The following is a 16429-nucleotide window of genomic DNA, read 5'->3' as shown; positions in this document are numbered from 1 at the left end:
CTCATCTAGTACTTCCATACTTGTTTATTCCATATTATGATAAGAAATAACTATGAACTGAGCGATAAACCCCATAAATAGGGCCCCTAAATTTTTATTTTAATTATTTTTATATGATATATGTATTTTTTTATTATTAAAAAGTAAACGTATTAAGCGCACAAGAGTTGGTGAAATTTACAAGAGATAATCGTCACTGTGAAAGAACCCCCAAGGACAAGGATAAAGCTAAAATCGATTTAAGTAGAGATTACCTAAAGAAACAAATAGAATAAATAAGGCAGAGCACAATAAGCGTAGGGAAAATGACTAAGATTGGGGCACAAGTAGTAGAAGAATCCACAGAGGACTCTTGCAAGCCCTTTACTATATGTCCAAGAGCACGGGTTTGGTCTCCTTGGCACACTTGAACACCGAACGCATCATTTTAAGGAAGCCCGTATCCTTGGGTTTCTCCAGGCCGCGTTGCACGCGATTCTTCATCACCGAAATAAATTCCTTGTTGCTCAGCTGGTTGTCATCTAAAGTGGGTTTAAAAGAGAGATAAATGGCATTCCATAAAATAGTCGTAGATTATGCTTACTGTTCTCATCGAAGATGGTAAAGACCACATCCACCACATGATCGGACAGATTGACCAGAGCCACTGTCTTGGCCACATGCTGCAGCGTTTGCTGATCAATGGAGGCGCCCGCAATGAAATAGAAAGTCAAAGCCGTGTCCACATCATTAATGTTGTTCAGGAAGTGAAAGAAATCCAGATAATCCTGCTTGGATATGCCCGTGCCATGATCACGGAAGCGACGCTTTACACGCTTCAACTTCTTTTGTTTCTTCTTCAAGGGATAACCCGCATAGGCCAAGAGGAGCTCAGCGAAATCCGCTTCCGTGATGTTGCCATCGTCATTGGGTTCCTTTCGCTCGAACTCCAGTGAGAGGATCTCACGCTGCAGCTGCTCTTGGAAATCCAAGAACTTTTCAATCGTCAACTTCTCATCCATATTGGGGCCAAAGAAGTACGTGATCAAAGCGGAATTCACGCCCTGTGGAGAGGATTTCAAAGAATTTTGTAATGTATATTCAATATAAGAGAGGAGAAAAACATCAAGAAGTTTAATTTGTGGTGCATGTGAGCAGGTGCGTAAGTTAAGTATCGATCGGAGAGGCAAATAATGTGCGTGTGGGTGTGGTTGGGTGATTTAGTTTGGTGCGAATGTGGATCGTTGTTAGGGTAAGGTATGTACACTTTTTGAAAGGGCAAAAGAAGTGAAGTAAGCATTATCACACAAAAGTACCTTCAAGGACTGTAAGTACGTCAAAAACAGAGGGGAAGTTAAGATTTGATATGTACACAGTTAGACACGCGTTCAATATAGGATCAAAGCCAAAAGACAGAGAGAATATACAAAAAATATACAAAAAGGATTCCGTTTAGTACAACACATTGGGAACTCTCTTTCAGCTCCTTTATACTAATCCAATCACTCCAAGCGATTGTTGTTTACCTTAAAGGTATTGCCCGTATTGGCATGATCACGATGTCGCGTGCCCATGCTCGTCTGTGACCTCACCAAAGTGGCCACCATCTCGAATTCCTCGCAATCAACATCACCATCACCGTTCAGATCGAACATGCGAAAGGCAATCTCAAAGTGACGACGAGAAACTGTCAAAGGAACAAATAAATTAATAGGTGTACAAATATTTCCTAAATTGGATTACTTGAGAGCACTGTCAGCAGGAAAATGTAGTCGGAGAAGGTGATGAGTCCATAGGAGCCAAGCTTATAGAATATGCTGTTCTTCTCCAAGTGAAGATTCAGCTGTTCGCCCACCGACTGCAAGGGAGACAGAGTTTACTTTTAGCTATAAAATGTCTGTTAAATATTTAAACACTTGCCTTGGGATCATAGCGACGGTATTGATCCAGACCCAGACCTGAAAATGGAAAAACAAAACCGATTTAGTAGAGAAATTCATACGGAAAACAGCTGAGGTATTAGTAGAAATTGTGCTGCCAATGCTGCTGCTGATATCTGTGATTTGATTCTTTGTTTTTTTATCAAGCACATACCATCGGGTTGCTTCATGCCTGGCGTCATGCTGGTCAAGAAATCGGTCGGTGTCATATACACCTCATGACGATCATCGGCCACGGGCACTTGGATGGTGGCAAAGTAGCGAAATACTTTGTCCGGCGTGGAAAACTGACGTATGCGATTCTCATACTCAATGATCTAAGGCAAAGGACATTAACTTAGCTTAGGGAATCGTTCGAGCAGTAGTAGACAGGTAAAAGCAACAAAGAAATAACCAAAAAGGCAACTACAAACTGATGTTAGTGGAGGAGGGGAAAGAGGGTAGAGGATGTGAAACATTTACCATCTGGCTGCTTGATGCCTGGATAGATGGAGCGCAGAAAGTCCTCGGGTGTCATGCACACAATCGTCTGTGTGGCATCCTGCAGGCGCACTGTGGCAAAGTACCGAAAGATCTTATCGGGCGTGGAGAACTGGCGTATGCGGTTCTCATACTCAATAATCTTCATGGGTGTTTGTGTGTGTGTGGTGTGTTATGGTAAAGCAAAATGCACATATGTAGATGGGGGACAACATAAAAGGAAAAACAAAAAGATATTCGTAAAGCAACAAAATTTAATATAAATGATAAGAGAAAGAGAGGGGAAAAGTTTCCCCATCAGCTGGATTATACCTTGCGCTCGCGGAAACCAACTTTTTCACGGATTTTCTTGCCCTCATGGAGATGCAGGCCGCCGCTGGATTCATCCTCATCGCTGTCGTCGCTCTCAGAGTCTGTGTTCTCCTCTCCATTCACGCCGGCTGCCGACGAGGGACGCTGTCCAGAATCTGCATCCACTTTGGGCATCAGCAAACGTTTCACTCTAAAAATAGATTCCATTTTAGCCACACTTCGGTATGTAGTAGTTTTTGTTACTTACTTGCCCCAATCCAGCACGGATATGACGAACAGACCCAGGAGCAGTCCATGAAAGTATTTGGTCACTTGTGGAGTTTTCTCTTGCTGGTGGCCAAAGCGTTTGTGGCCTCTAATTTGCATTTGGCACGGATTTCCATCGGCAATTGTTGTGGCTGCCTTCAGACAGCTGTTTGTCCTGCTGCTGCTCGCCAGAGTGGAGGCGAGTGCGATTTGTGCCCGATTCTGTAGAAGATTGATGGACGCTGGCCCGGACAGTGCTGCCAGGGCCTGGCGCGTCACCAGAAAACGCAGCACAGACATTTTGTAATCCTTTTATGGTTGTTTTTTTGCTTTTTAACAAATTGTCGTTTCTTATATGCGCATTTGTGTGACCGCGGAATTATCGATAAAATATACCGACAGACCCTCTGAAATATACCGCAATATACCCTTGCCTTTCCAAAATATACTGTAAATATACTGTAAACTAAAATCATTTTCCTCGATTTTGATGTTCTACTTGATATTATTAGATAGTTAGGAGTCTCCGCGCTAAAACAATAGTTTTATCTAATTTACTGCCATGTTTTTAACCTTTTCATATGCCTTCTATGCATATACATATACAAATATAACTTTCTGATTTGTTGATCGCAAATCACCTTGCCCGATTTTGACATTCTCTTTAATAGCACAAGCTGGCTAGTCCATTGATGGACCAATTCTGTACAAGATAGGATCATTGATAATGTCAGAAATGAAATAGAATCGCCTCAGGAACAAAGGGGCTATAATTTCTGAGATTCTGGTGAAAAATTAAAGACGCTCACAAAAATACTTAAATTGTTCCCTCTTCACTTCTGACTTTAACAGACTGTTATCAGATTCTACAAGTGGTGTTGCAAAACAAGCAGCTTTTGTCAGAAAGCTTGCCACATTGGCGGTAAAATTCGAATTGCACGTGCTTCCTCTTTGTAATTGATTTGCCTAATTGATACTCCTCAAGCCGTATTTCCAAGAAGCTGCAACTGCAATTGCAACGTCAGCACGCACGCACTTTAAAAATCATTAATCAATCACAATCAATCAATCAGCAGATTCAATTACTCACACGCATGCACGCACGCACGGACGAGAATATAAAAAGTGACCACCGCGTGGGCGTCTGAACAAATTGAAATGCTGATTGCATTCTACTCAGTGCAGCGAAGAAGGAGAGGAGTGCAAGCACCAGGTGAAATATTCCTCAGGTTTTGATTAATGTAACACACGCCCCAAATTGTCTGTCCGCTGATGTATTTATGGCGCGATGCTTATTTATCGCTGTGCAGCACTATGGGCACTGGGATACAAAATTAAACTTTATTAAGTCTTTACCGTTGAAGCTGAAGTGGAGATATCAGATATAAAATATTTATAGACGCTTTGCGGCACAGTGTAATGGCTATTGGTCACGGCAACATGTTGCTCAGGCTACTCCAGGGCACTTTGCTCAGTGAAACATGTTGCCAAAGTCTGCCGTAATTATTTTAAAACTTCTTTTTCTGCTTTGCTGCCAATATAAAACAATTAAATCGACATTAGTCCAAGCAAGACCCATGTTGAAATATAACCATGTGCAGCCTCGTCTTAATTAAATCACTCGGTTCGGCTTGTTTCGATCCATTTGAAATGGAATTAGAATGGATATCCGAGCAAATGGTCGACCAACCAACCAAACGCCTGCCAAATGCCGCCACTTGATTAGCATTTTGCACAATTAATTTCTCATTAGTAACAATTTCAAATATAGTAGCTGGAAATGCATACACAAGCATTGACATCGCAGTCAGTTCCACTCCATGCCCTCGTGTTCAGCCATTCCCCCCCTCTGCTGCGGTTTGTTGACTCTCGCATGGAACGACCATTGGGAGGGAGTCCCATCCAATAATGGAGGCCTGGCTAACTTTTATCAGTGGCTGGACTGGACTGGACTGTAGGGCCCGCTAAATCAATGCAATTAATGTCACTTCCTCTTCCTCTGCATTTAATGTCTATGTTCGGGTAATCGGCGTTGGCGCCATTAAGCCTGACTCTGGGCTCGGGGCTCTGTGTCCCTTTGGACGTTGGCCTTCATGCATGGCTTAGTCCACGGGTTAACCGGTTTCCACCCATTCCTAATCACAGCAGCGACACGAGAACTCATGTTAATGGTATTCAGAGGAGCTTGGCAGAACTTTTTCTTAAGGTTGTTTGGTATATTGGGGACGGCACTTGATAAAGCTAAAATGAGGTTTGTTGTGGCTGGCGACTTGGAATGGGCTAACTTCTATGTGGAACTGATGATGGGCGCTAGGGGGAAATTGATTTGCTGGAAGATTAAAACTGATGACAGAGCTATTAACTTGCTATTAAAGGATGCAAAGTGTAAATTAAAGGCAACATGTGTTTAAAGTTGGAAGAGTTTGCTTTTAAATATATGTCAATGCACAAATCCTTCAAAAATTCTCCTCTTTTTCCATAGGAAACATTTGAGTGCAATCCCAGATCGTGTCTCCCAACTATTACACTAAACAAACACAATAAAAATGCAACTTGTCTGTCTCCTTATTCGCTTTAAGCATTCTTAATACTCAGACATCGTCTCTTCCGTTAGCTCTCCATGTTTGCACTCAATGTCCAATGGCAATGTGCACCGCAACCCACTGGTCTCTGGTCGCTGGTCCCTGGTTCGTGTGTTCATGTTATTCATATCGATGCTCATGCGAGATCTGGTCACGCCATCTCTCTCCCTGCTATATTTAGAGCTTATGGCAGTGCCTTCCTTTTTTTTATTGCTTTATTACATTACTTTTTAGAGTAGTTGTTGCTGGTTCATTTGCGTATTTAATGACGCAAATTGTGTGTGGATGAGACTGAGACTCGTGATATGATTGTTGCGGGTACTTCCTACTTAATTGGGATGTTAATTATCGCAAGGACTGCCAATTGGCTGGGTCACCTTTGAGCAATTAGCTCGAGTTCTGGCTGCCTCTTTGTCCTGGACTTCGTTACGTTCTGTTGCTCCTTTGGCCAGCAATTGATTTACGCTTCAGTGGGGGGTAGACTTTGTGGACTAGATAGTAGAAACTGGTTGGGGATCTGGGATGCCGAAACAGTTGGAAAACCATTTGCAAAGGACAGACACAATGCAAACACCCAAATTGGCACACATTTTGCCTAGGACTTAGAGGACTATTTTGGGAGCTTGGGTTTTAGCCAGCTTCTGCTTTTGCTCCTCTTTCTCCGGATAACTGCTGCTGCTCTCCACTTTGCCGAGTCCTTTGAATGTGCATTGGAAACTCGATTGCGTCCTTGACTGCTGCAAATGCCTTTTGTCAATAGCACAGGCACAGAGACCCAGCCATAAAGCCCCATGGCTAAGAAGAGGCACAAGGATCTGGGAAAACAGCAGGAAGACTAGGAATAGGTGAAGTTCGACACACGCACACACAGGCACACCCACATGTGGAAGCAGCATCAAAGAGCTTTTAATTAATCAAGAGGCAATCCACTTTGGCGTTGGAAAACTTTACCTTACCCAATATGCCAATGCCAATAGGGGAGTAAGTCAACTTACCTCAACGTCCCGCAAGCTCCAACTTAACTCTATCTCTGGCTCTGGCACTCGTTTGCTTCCTCTTAGCCTCTGCCGCTGCCGCTGCCTCTGCTTACTTATTCCTGTTCCTTTGTCCCAGCTGCATGTGGAGGTGTGTGGGCACACTGAACCTCCTTTTTGCATTTTTGCTTCCTGCATTTCATGCATTTATCGATTGGATTTCCGCCTTTTGTCCTCCCCGTCTCTGTGTGCCACGACTACTCGTATCCTTTCCTTGTGCCAGGATCTGCCTGGGCATACATGATTAGTTTGTTTCGTGTCCAATTCGCAGCGATTTGTAGCTGTCACTTAGTTCCACTCTGTGTGCAGTAATTTGACAGCTGAACCACATTTGATTATCTATGCGGCAGGAGGAAGGAGATTTTCCAGCAGTATTCCGTAGTCAAATAAGTTGAGCAGCTCTCTGGCTAGTGGATGTGATTTACAACTAAAGACAGTGTTTCATGTCTGATGTAGTTATAAAAACAACATTCTTGGCGCGTGCAGAACGATGTATTGTGATTTGAGAGCCATGGGGCTGTGCTTCAATAAATTTGCGACATTAAGAATAATCTCGCTCGTATATTTTTGAAAGCAATAAAAATAATTACAAGGCTGCAACTGAATTATGGGTTCTTTTTGGAATTATAAGCAATCTTTCTTCTTATTTTTTGTATGAGGAAATAAGTCGATAAAAATATTCCACACTTGCTTACCTCAACACAAGAAGATTGCCTGCTTTAGTGCGAGACAGAATAAATTATATAATCTCTTGGTTTATTTATTAAAGAGTTCAAAAAGGCAGGTAAAATGTACAATAAATACTCAATTTACGCAAAGAAACTTGGTGCCATTCTTTTGAGTGTCTTTAGTGAATGAGTGTTCCAATTTCCACCAGACATAAATAAAAACTCAACGATTCACTCTTCGGACTGCTGCTCAAAATTGCTGAGGGAAGATAAAACCCCTGACCCAAAATGTACGAAACAAACCAAAACAAATTTATGAAAGCAAACAAAAGCTTAACTCTATATTTTCCCATAGATTCTTGACAGATTTGCCTACTCAAACAGCCGCCCGAAATATACCCAAAGTTGATCCGTTTAATTAAAAGAAGACTCAAACAGTTTAGCACAAAGAAAAGTAAAACTTTCCAGTGACTAAACATACGCGTAAAAGCATAATTTCAATGACTGCCCACCCAATGCAAACCGCCAAAACACAAAGTCTTTAAAAATTAAACACGCGCAACAAAAAGTCGCTTAAAAAGTTGTACCCAAACCAGACCAAAACGAAACTGAAACGAAAGCTAAATGGTGGAAAAAAGAACATCAAGTGGAGGCAAAAAGTGAGTGTGTTTTAATTTTTATTTACACGACATAAAACGAGAAGCTCCCTGGAGAAGGAGGAAGGGAGAGCCGTGGAGAGCGTTTAAAAAGGCAAACCCCAAGATGGGACCAAGAGAATGGCTTCGGGTGCACCGCCAAATGCGTGGCATGTGTAAATATTTTTACTTAATTAGTGCCACCCCACGCCAAAAAAAAAAGAGAACAAAAAAACAGGAAGGTCTCCAAATGCGCTTAAAAGCGCGAGAAAAGTGCGAAGCTCATTTTGTAAAATAAACAAATTCATTTAATTACGCTTAAGCGACATGCGAGTGGGGTTGCCCGACCTCTCCCCATCTCCAGAGAGACAGAAACTGAGATAAAAGAAATACTTGGCTGTGACAGGGACACCAAATGTTCACCGGTAATGGAATGGAATTTCAGCTTAAAGGCAACTTCCCGCTTGCCACTTTTACCTACCACTTTAATTTCATTTGGAAAGGATGCACAATGTACGTAAATATGTCACAGGAATGGCAGAATGGAGGCAAAGACCGAAGGTTGAGATACTCTTGACGTTTATTTAAATAGTTGCCCGAGGGAATTGCTTGTAAAGAAATGAACCCAGATCGATGCGTCCGTGTCCATCCTGAACACCTATTCGTAACTCCCGTCACAAGAGCAAATAAAATATATATTATATTGTACGTACGTACATATTTGTAATTTTATCAATTCGATTAACCATAAAAAGTCAGTGGAGAGCGCAAACACAGGACACAGGAGAGGGGCGACGCTGCTGGTGTGTGCGACAAAGAGACACAAAGGCAAGAAATCAAAAGAGAGAAAAATGCAATCATGTTGAAAATATTTGCATATGCGCCAGCCCCCCCACACGCTGTTCTCTTCGGTGCCACACACTCCACGCCCCTCAGCGTCCCTTGCCAACCGGAAACGGAAGTAAACAATGGCCGGAGCGACCCGTCACAAAAAAAGGCAAAAAGCGCAGGCACTGAAAGCGCCAAAAGCGTTCCAATAAAACTGCAGGAAACAAAACGGGCGGCGGCAAAAAGGCAACAGAAAATAAGGGAGGAGAATAAAAAATATGGCCAAAGAAATAAGTCAGGCCAGAAGAAGAAGAAGTGCTTCCCCATTGATGATGAAAAATCGAAAATGGATGCTCGTTTTTGGATTGCTCGCTCGTCCATTGTTGGTTCAGGATGGAACTCAAAATACAAAAAAGGAAGAGCGAGCGTGGGCAGAGCAGGGGAAAACTGATGAAATTGAAGAACAAAAATGTGTTCACACAGAGCGCGAGAACGGCTAACTACCAGTGAACACCGGGTGTGGAGGGGGGACTATTGAAAATAATATGAGGACTAAAGGCACACGAGTACGAGCATGTGGTAGGAGTGCTCGTATACTCTTATGTGTGGGAGGCAGGCTGAATGGAATGCCATTGTTCCTGTCAAACAAAATGAACGAAAATCGGTAAAAAGCCACAGCGGCATCATTGTGTCCTTTCATTTTGTGTACGTCTTTATTTGTTGATACAAGGCTAAACGAAGAATGTGACAGGATATGGAAATATTTGGGTATTTATAGATTGAAGTTTGTGAATTTCATTAAAATTCGCAAGAGGGAAAAGCTTTGATTCCCATGGATGTCATCATAAATAAATTAAAACTATAAATTCGCACAACTCGAACCATTCGAAAGTTCAAGCTTACATTTTGGTCTATGGGAAATACTTCGAATGAAGTATGAAAAATATTCCATTAAAAACCATACACTTTTCACTCGACGGAATCGGTGCAGACATTCAAATGGCATTGGCGAAAAAAGCTTCATTATTCTTTAAATACCGATAAAGATTTTGGTTTACATTTCCAAACCATTTCATCAATGAAAATCTCTGGAAAAAACCAAGGAGTTTCGCAGTGGTGGCTCGCAATGAAAGTGAATTGAATCTTATCAGCTTATAAAATGTTGCGGCTGTCGCAAGTATTTTTAAATCCCATACCATACTCATTTATAGCATTGATAAGATTTTACCAGCGCGAGGAAACAATTACAAACAAAAGCAAATCAAAGATTATAGATTCAAATTGTCTTAAACATTGAATTGCCATTGTAGCCGGTTGTTTAAATAAACTTAAATTCACATCTGTCCAACGATTTCCAGACAATTAACAAAATGTCTGTAATAATTTGCATATGCAACACTTTGTGGCGTGCTAAATATTGCACTTGGCCTGCAGCTGTAGCTGCTTGCTGTCGCTGTCTGCTGCAGACACTAGAGAATGGGAACCAGACACCGACATAGATACAGAATTAGATACAGATACCGACACACAGATATGTAGATACGGCTTGGACAATGTTTGCATTTTCCTGCTACTGTGCTGGAGTGCGACTGCACTCGCATGTGCTGTGGGGCCAGAGATTGACAACTCCAGATAAGATTCGGAAAATGCCTTGTTTTGCAATTCAAATTAACCAACCTGAATGAATATTTCTACGCGCCACCACCAGCTTATCGCGATGCAAAACTGTGGACAAGATATGGCCAAAGAGATAGCAAAAATATTAGAAATTTAGCCAAGCTAACTGTGTGCTTGGCAACAAACCCAAAACCAATGAATGATGCTTTATTGTTGTGTATTTATGTATGTCTTTCATAAGCGTTGAGTAGTCAGCAAACATATGTCGATATGTGCTGTTACTTATCTGCAAAGGTTGGCTCTTACCTCCTTTTTTTTGGTTGATAAGCCGCACAAGCATTTGCTATCAGATTGATTGGGTTTATATATTATGTGCATTAGCGATTGAATTATATACCTAAAACATATAGAATATATTTTTATATGTATTCTCGTATCTATAGTATAAAGAACTGGAAGCTTTAATTATATTTTCATTATTTCTTGTCGAGTTTACCAAGGGAACATGGCAACCACAACTTTGCCAACGTTTTTTATTATTATTAAAGATAAATAAAATACATTTGGAAACGAACATTATAAATGGATTTTATTTTGAATTTTGTCTTTATGTTTTTCTGCATCTAAAAGCAATTCAAATGTCGCCAAATTGCAATCAACAGACTATAAAAAATAAATAAAAATAGGGCTTGATTGCATTTTTATCACATAAAACAAATCAAACAAAAGTAGGAGCTTCAAAAATATTTCAAGTGTTGTATTTATCAACCTACAAGGATCTGTGGCATGTTCTTTGTTCCTTAAACTGGCAGCACATGAACTTGAATGACCATCTAGATAATGAATCATGGCCATATTCCACATTGCCATAGCGGCAATCATTCCGCTCCATTCGCTCCATTGTTGCCCGTAGAACGGCTGCTGCAACGCATCCATCACACACACACCAAAAAGCCACCAACTTTTGGAGAAACAATGGGCACAAAGGATGGCGGCATGGCGCCGCCTGCCTGGGGAACATCACTCAGAAATGATGTGTACTGGGATCGGAAGGAAGCATTGCATGGGGCATGCTTTTGGCTGCGACTCCAGGCTCTGGAGCAATCAGTTTCAGTTCCAGTTCCTGGCCCTCGGCTGCGACTTGGGTTGTGTTCTGTTGAGGTAAACAATGTCCAAAGCCAGTTAGCCAAGGGCCTTTGTTGCTGTGATTTATATTGATGAGGAGTCGAGCGGCTAGTCAGTCAACCAGTCACCCATCCATCCATCCATTCAGCCAGCTGTTTTCCAAGGAAATTGAACGCACTTGACTCGCAATGAATTGGAGCTGAAGCTGGCGCTGGGACTCTGTTTTTGCGGAAGCTCAGAGGTTCTTTGTCCTCCCTCCGGTTAGTTGTTTCCAAACAATGACCAGAGCGATCGCATCTGTGTTGGGCTTAAGTTATGCCAGGAAACCAGAAATTCAACTTGTTCGTTGGCCATCTCTGCCTCATTCAATAAACTTTCCATTTCCACTGGGTACAAGACATAAGGCTTGAGATCACTGATCGGGATGTGCAGACGCTTCGAGAGTATGCCCGTGATGTGAACATCATCCAAGCGAAAGTACGGCGACCTTTGGGCTTCTGCATAGAGTTTCTTTGCCACATCCGGACTGTAGAGTACCGTGAAACCCGGGCAAAAGTCGGGGTAATGAGAGGCAGAGTACTCCCTGAAGCTCACACGCCATTTGGAGCGATAGGAACGAATAACTCGATCAGCAACGACATTCGTGCACAGCAGAAGTTCTCTGCGCTGCTGTAGGAGATTGTCCAGGTTTTTATTGGAGCGTTTCGGTTCGTTTAGGTTCTCGAAAAGAACTCGGGTATTCACAAATATATCGTCATCCACTTTGAGCAGAAACTGAGCATTGTTGCAGTGATAGTTGAACCATTTCAAGGCCATCACATGCTTGTAGGTAATGTTGCTGTAGGTGTCCATGAAATTGCCCTGCAAGAGGTCACCATATTGAGCCTGCTCCTCCACAATCGATGTTTCCAGCGAGCTATTCGAAATGTTGCCCAAGGCAAAAATCAAACGAAGAGGCGACCCATCGATGGCACTGACTCCACCCCAAGTTTCGCGTATTACCGAACGTTTCTCTTGATTGCTGGGTGCTGAGTGGACTATTATCAGTCCCTTGGTGTCCGCGCCACATGGGGACTGATCCATTATATAGGAAAAGTCGCCAAAATCAATTAAGTGTTGCTCATCATTCGGAAAGTTGTATTCCATTGGTGTGGGCACATTCTCACGCGATTCATTCGTTGGTATAAGGTAAATCATGAGGCAAAGTTTCAACCAAACAATTAGAGTAATCCAAGAACGAGCAAGTAGGTTGGACATTTTACATTGCACTTTTACTTTTTATTTAGCTTAATTCCCGCAACGTTCTGCACGCGACTCGTCTTAATACCAAACTGACAGTAATTCCAGCGATATGCTTCTACCAGATTAATACTTTATCAATTCCTTATCAGCTAATGATTGCTGTTATCGCTCGGAAGTAGAACGTCATATCTTCCCACGGGTTCAGGCTGTTAACATTGCGAGTTCAAGTTTATCTTATCTGAAATTCGAGTTTATATTTGTTTACTGTCTCTGAAGACCAAATAATAAATTGATTGAACGAGTTACAGCTGCACTGGTGATGGATTAATGGAACTTTATTTGTTGCTTGATTTGTGTGCTGTGATATTTAAATATCAAGGAGTCCAGTCCATTTCCTTCATCTCAACCTGACAACTTTCGCCATTTCGCTTTTAGAAAGTAGCGTGTGGCCTTTCGCCTGCTAAATTAAATGCAAGTTACGTCCATTTTTGTGGCAACTAAAGTTTTTCATTTCATCCCGAGTTTGTTATCTGCGTTTTTCCCTCTGGCTTCTGTTTTTTTGTTGCACATCATTTGCATGGCCATGCAAATGGTTAAGGCTTTTCGTTTAATTGATGGCAATCGCAACATTGTATGAGAAGATTGTGCACAATATTATGGCAATTACTGAGGCTGCACATGTATTTTTATTACAATTTCATCGAAATTATAAAGGTTTTTGTTCGGGTATTTACCAGCTGCCAGGTGCAGGTTAACTCGTTTATGGTGGATTTATATTGAAAAGATTTATTTGTTGAAAGGCAGGGACTTTTCAATGATAAGCAGAAAGACTGAAACACGGCAAAATATATCTACAATTTAAGGGAATATTTTTAAGTAGTTCTTAAACTTTGCATACAGTTTCTTTGGTATTCAATTTATTGGTATTCCATTTGATTTACTTTTGCTTTTCGAACGCTCTTAAAGTGACCCTAGAAACCCTCAGCTGCTCAACGACCAAAGGTCAGTCATCCATATATGTCACTTATGCTCCACTTCCTCAATATATCAAGTAGTTTTGCATGAAAATCGACATGTGGGCGACTACTACCATAAGAAATACATGAATATATTCCAATTTTGTTTGGAATATTGCCTCTTACTCCAAATATTTAAATTAACTCAATTTGTCAGATCGTGAGATGCGAATTGACCTTGACCATCGAGAGCGACGCGCGACAGCAACAGCAACAACGACGACGACCCATAAACTGACTCATCGAAATGCAGATGCCTTTGACACCTACCATACCGCGCTCAGGTCCCCTCCTGTGCCTCGAATGCCTCGCATGCCTGTGGAGCAGAACCGGTTTTGCGCTCATGCATATACATATGTACATATGTATGCATGTGTGTATGCATGTAGATTGCCCTTGAATATTTCTCTGCTGGTGGCGGCTGCCTTCCCAATGCCCATTCACAAGATGCACAACAAGTTTACGTTTTTACTGATTTTGATTATGCCCATACGGATTTAATTGGCCTGGCCAGAGGTTGTTCGGCCGGCCTGTAATTTGTGCCTATCGGAGACCTTATCAATTTATCAAAAATAAAATGCGGGGAGCACTCGTGCATCTCATTATGGCTTGTACTCATCCAAGACGTGACAGCAGCTGTCAAAATATTGTGACATGATGTACGTACGTACATCTTTATGTCTTCAGATGGGAGTTTGATTGAGGATGTCTTTTGGCATTTAAATTATGTTTACATTTTGCGTTAAGGCTGTCTGTTTGCACAAGGGAAATATGAGATTCTTTTATGTGTTAATTAACTTAATTGGTTCTTTGAGCAGTTCAAAATAATTGCTACGAAAACTTAAATAAATAAACAATTCCCTAATAAAAGAGGAAAGTGAACCACTGCCATACCCAATAAATAAATATTTAAATGGAGAAATGCATTAAGAAATCACAGACCCCCAGACCACCAGACCAAATGGAAGAGAAAGTTCAACAAGGAAGTAGCTTCTCATAAAAAGTTCTTGCAGCTCCATATCTCATGGGTGCTTTTGAGCATTTATCTTTCCAGATATCCCACTTTGACCCACTTATGGCTCACTTTTCCATGGGAGCGGAGTGCACATTTCATTGGCCAATTTTCCAGACCATAAAGGAAAACATTTAGTGGCCAGCAGCTCGACTTTGACTTCACCTTTCAGCGAAGCTAAAACTTCAAACACATTTATCGGCCGCACTTATCGCATTTCATTGCAAATTTCCTTTAATTGCTGCTAATTTTTTCCATTGCTAAAGACAAACAAAAAAGCCAAAACTAATCCCCTGCGCGCTGCAGTGGCAGCAATTGGCCAACTAACAATCTTCACTGGGTTTATCTTTTTCATTTGGCTTGTGCGCGGCCCCTTTCAATTTTGTGGCCAGCTCCAAGAGCCAACTCAATGCCGCCCCAGGCTGCAGGCGTTGATTTGAGCAAGTTTTTTACATTGTTTCATTGGCCAATTTCCGCAGTCTTCTGTTAATGGTTTGTTTGCCTCTTAATTGCGCGCATAATTTGTCTCCCGCTGGATTATAAAATCAAAGAGTTTGCATTCGATGATGACATCTGCTGGGGATTACTTTAGACTTTGGACTCCTCCTGCTTGCACTTTGACTTTATTTGATTGCTTTCCTTTTACTCGAATTCTGTGGCAGATTTGCGCCATTTGCGTAATGCTCCGACACTTTCCCTAGCTTCGAGTCTTTATGCAAATACTAAGCTGCTGCATCAGCCGCTGTAAACCCCGCAAATCGAACCGACTGTGCCACATATGGCCAAGTGCACTTGCACTCTTGGCACCAGCGATTGACTGCAATGTTTGTATACGGCTTTTGGCACCCGCTCAGCACTTGGCTGAAAATTGTCACGTTTTTGGTCAGTGGTTCGTTGGGATGGGGAATTGGAAACTGAGTGGGTAACATTTTTAGCAGGTGCTGCAAAATACATTCGCCATTAGGTATGCAACTTCGGGAAGACTTTAAGGTTTTACTCTATTTAAGATCACTTGAAAAATATCGAAATTTAAAGCCCCCCAAGAACAATTACAAGCCCAAAAGCTTTAAATATTTGCTTCCCAGTTTACGCTTTAAATGCAAATATGATGGAGAACGCCGCTGCTGAAGTGTCAAATACACAAAACACATTCCTATGAAAATTGAAATGTAATTTACAATTTATTCTGCGCGTATTCCGTTGCAAATGAAATCAAATTGAATCCCAACCAATCGGAGTATAATGCGAATCGAAATGAACACGTCTCACTAAAAGGTGAGTAGCTTGGATTAAAATTAATATCAATTGGCATTTGCATTCCACAAAGGGATTACACAGCCTGACAAAACATTAAGGCAGCGAGAAAAACAACATTTTGTCAGGTCGAAAATGAAATAAAATTGGACTAAATGAACGGAGATGAATGCTGACACGCAGCCAGAGGAGCAATGTTAAAATGTGTGAATTAAACTAGCAAAATGGACGACAAGCTTTTGGTTCAGCAAAAAGAACCATTGGGAGGCGGACTCGCTGTCAAATCTGGCTAGCTGACAATGACAGCAGTAGCTGGGTAGATGTCAAGTTCTACAGCAAAATAAATTGTTTTCGTTACACAATTTTTTGGTGTTATGCGCGTCACTTGACTTCTAAACGGGCAATGGCCCCAAACAACCAGAACAACCACAAAGGAAGCCTCAAAGAGGACCTCTTCCT

General features: G+C 41.6%; 2 protein-coding genes across 5 annotated transcripts; both read right to left on the bottom strand.

Moving 5' to 3' along the window:
• Positions 1-112: 112 nt before the first annotated feature.
• LOC117900964 (calcium uptake protein 1 homolog, mitochondrial) lies at positions 113-3328 on the bottom strand. 4 transcript variants are annotated; one of them, XM_034811539.1, is made up of 9 exons: positions 2959-3328; positions 2712-2901; positions 2074-2236; positions 1900-1937; positions 1723-1837; positions 1506-1666; positions 1296-1304; positions 584-1043; positions 113-521 (listed from the first exon to the last, which is right to left on the bottom strand). In XM_034811539.1, exons 1-9 carry the CDS (start codon positions 3255-3257, stop codon positions 367-369), a joined length of 1590 nt encoding a protein of 529 aa, XP_034667430.1. In that variant the 5' UTR covers positions 3258-3328; the 3' UTR covers positions 113-366. The 4 variants fall into 4 exon arrangements, with proteins under 4 accessions (XP_034667430.1, XP_034667431.1, XP_034667434.1 ...); XM_034811540.1 differs by lacking the exon at positions 2074-2236 and adding an exon at positions 2382-2541 and having other exon boundaries at positions 2959-3327; XM_034811543.1 differs by lacking the exons at positions 1296-1304; positions 2074-2236 and adding an exon at positions 2382-2541 and having other exon boundaries at positions 2959-3326.
• A 7666-nt stretch (positions 3329-10994) lies between these two features.
• LOC117900405 (beta-1,3-galactosyltransferase 5-like) lies at positions 10995-12789 on the bottom strand. The gene has a single exon (XM_034810761.1). The coding sequence runs from the start codon at positions 12701-12703 to the stop codon at positions 11708-11710; it is 996 nt and encodes a 331-aa protein (XP_034666652.1). The 5' UTR covers positions 12704-12789; the 3' UTR covers positions 10995-11707.
• Positions 12790-16429: the final 3640 nt, after the last annotated feature.

The sequence above is a fragment of the Drosophila subobscura genome, chromosome U, assembly GCF_008121235.1.
Source record: "Drosophila subobscura isolate 14011-0131.10 chromosome U, UCBerk_Dsub_1.0, whole genome shotgun sequence".
In the NCBI taxonomy this organism is placed as follows: Eukaryota; Metazoa; Arthropoda; class Insecta; order Diptera; family Drosophilidae; genus Drosophila; species Drosophila subobscura.
This window is presented reverse-complemented; position numbering and strand designations above follow the sequence as displayed.

What these genes read in the sequence shown, in the direction of transcription:
- LOC117900405 (XM_034810761.1), bottom strand. Translation starts at nt 12,703, where the DNA reads ATGTCCAACCTACTTGCTCGTTCTTGGATTACTCTAATTGTTTGGTTG.
- LOC117900964 (XM_034811539.1), bottom strand. Translation starts at nt 3,257, where the DNA reads ATGTCTGTGCTGCGTTTTCTGGTGACGCGCCAGGCCCTGGCAGCACTG. An exon ending in TTGGTTTCCGCGAGCGCAAG is followed by an intron (nt 2,237 to 2,711) that starts GTATAATCCAGC and finishes CCTTTGCCTTAG; the next exon opens with ATCATTGAGTATGAGAATCG. An exon ending in TACCATCTTCGATGAGAACA is followed by an intron (nt 522 to 583) that starts GTAAGCATAATC and finishes AACCCACTTTAG; the next exon opens with ATGACAACCAGCTGAGCAAC.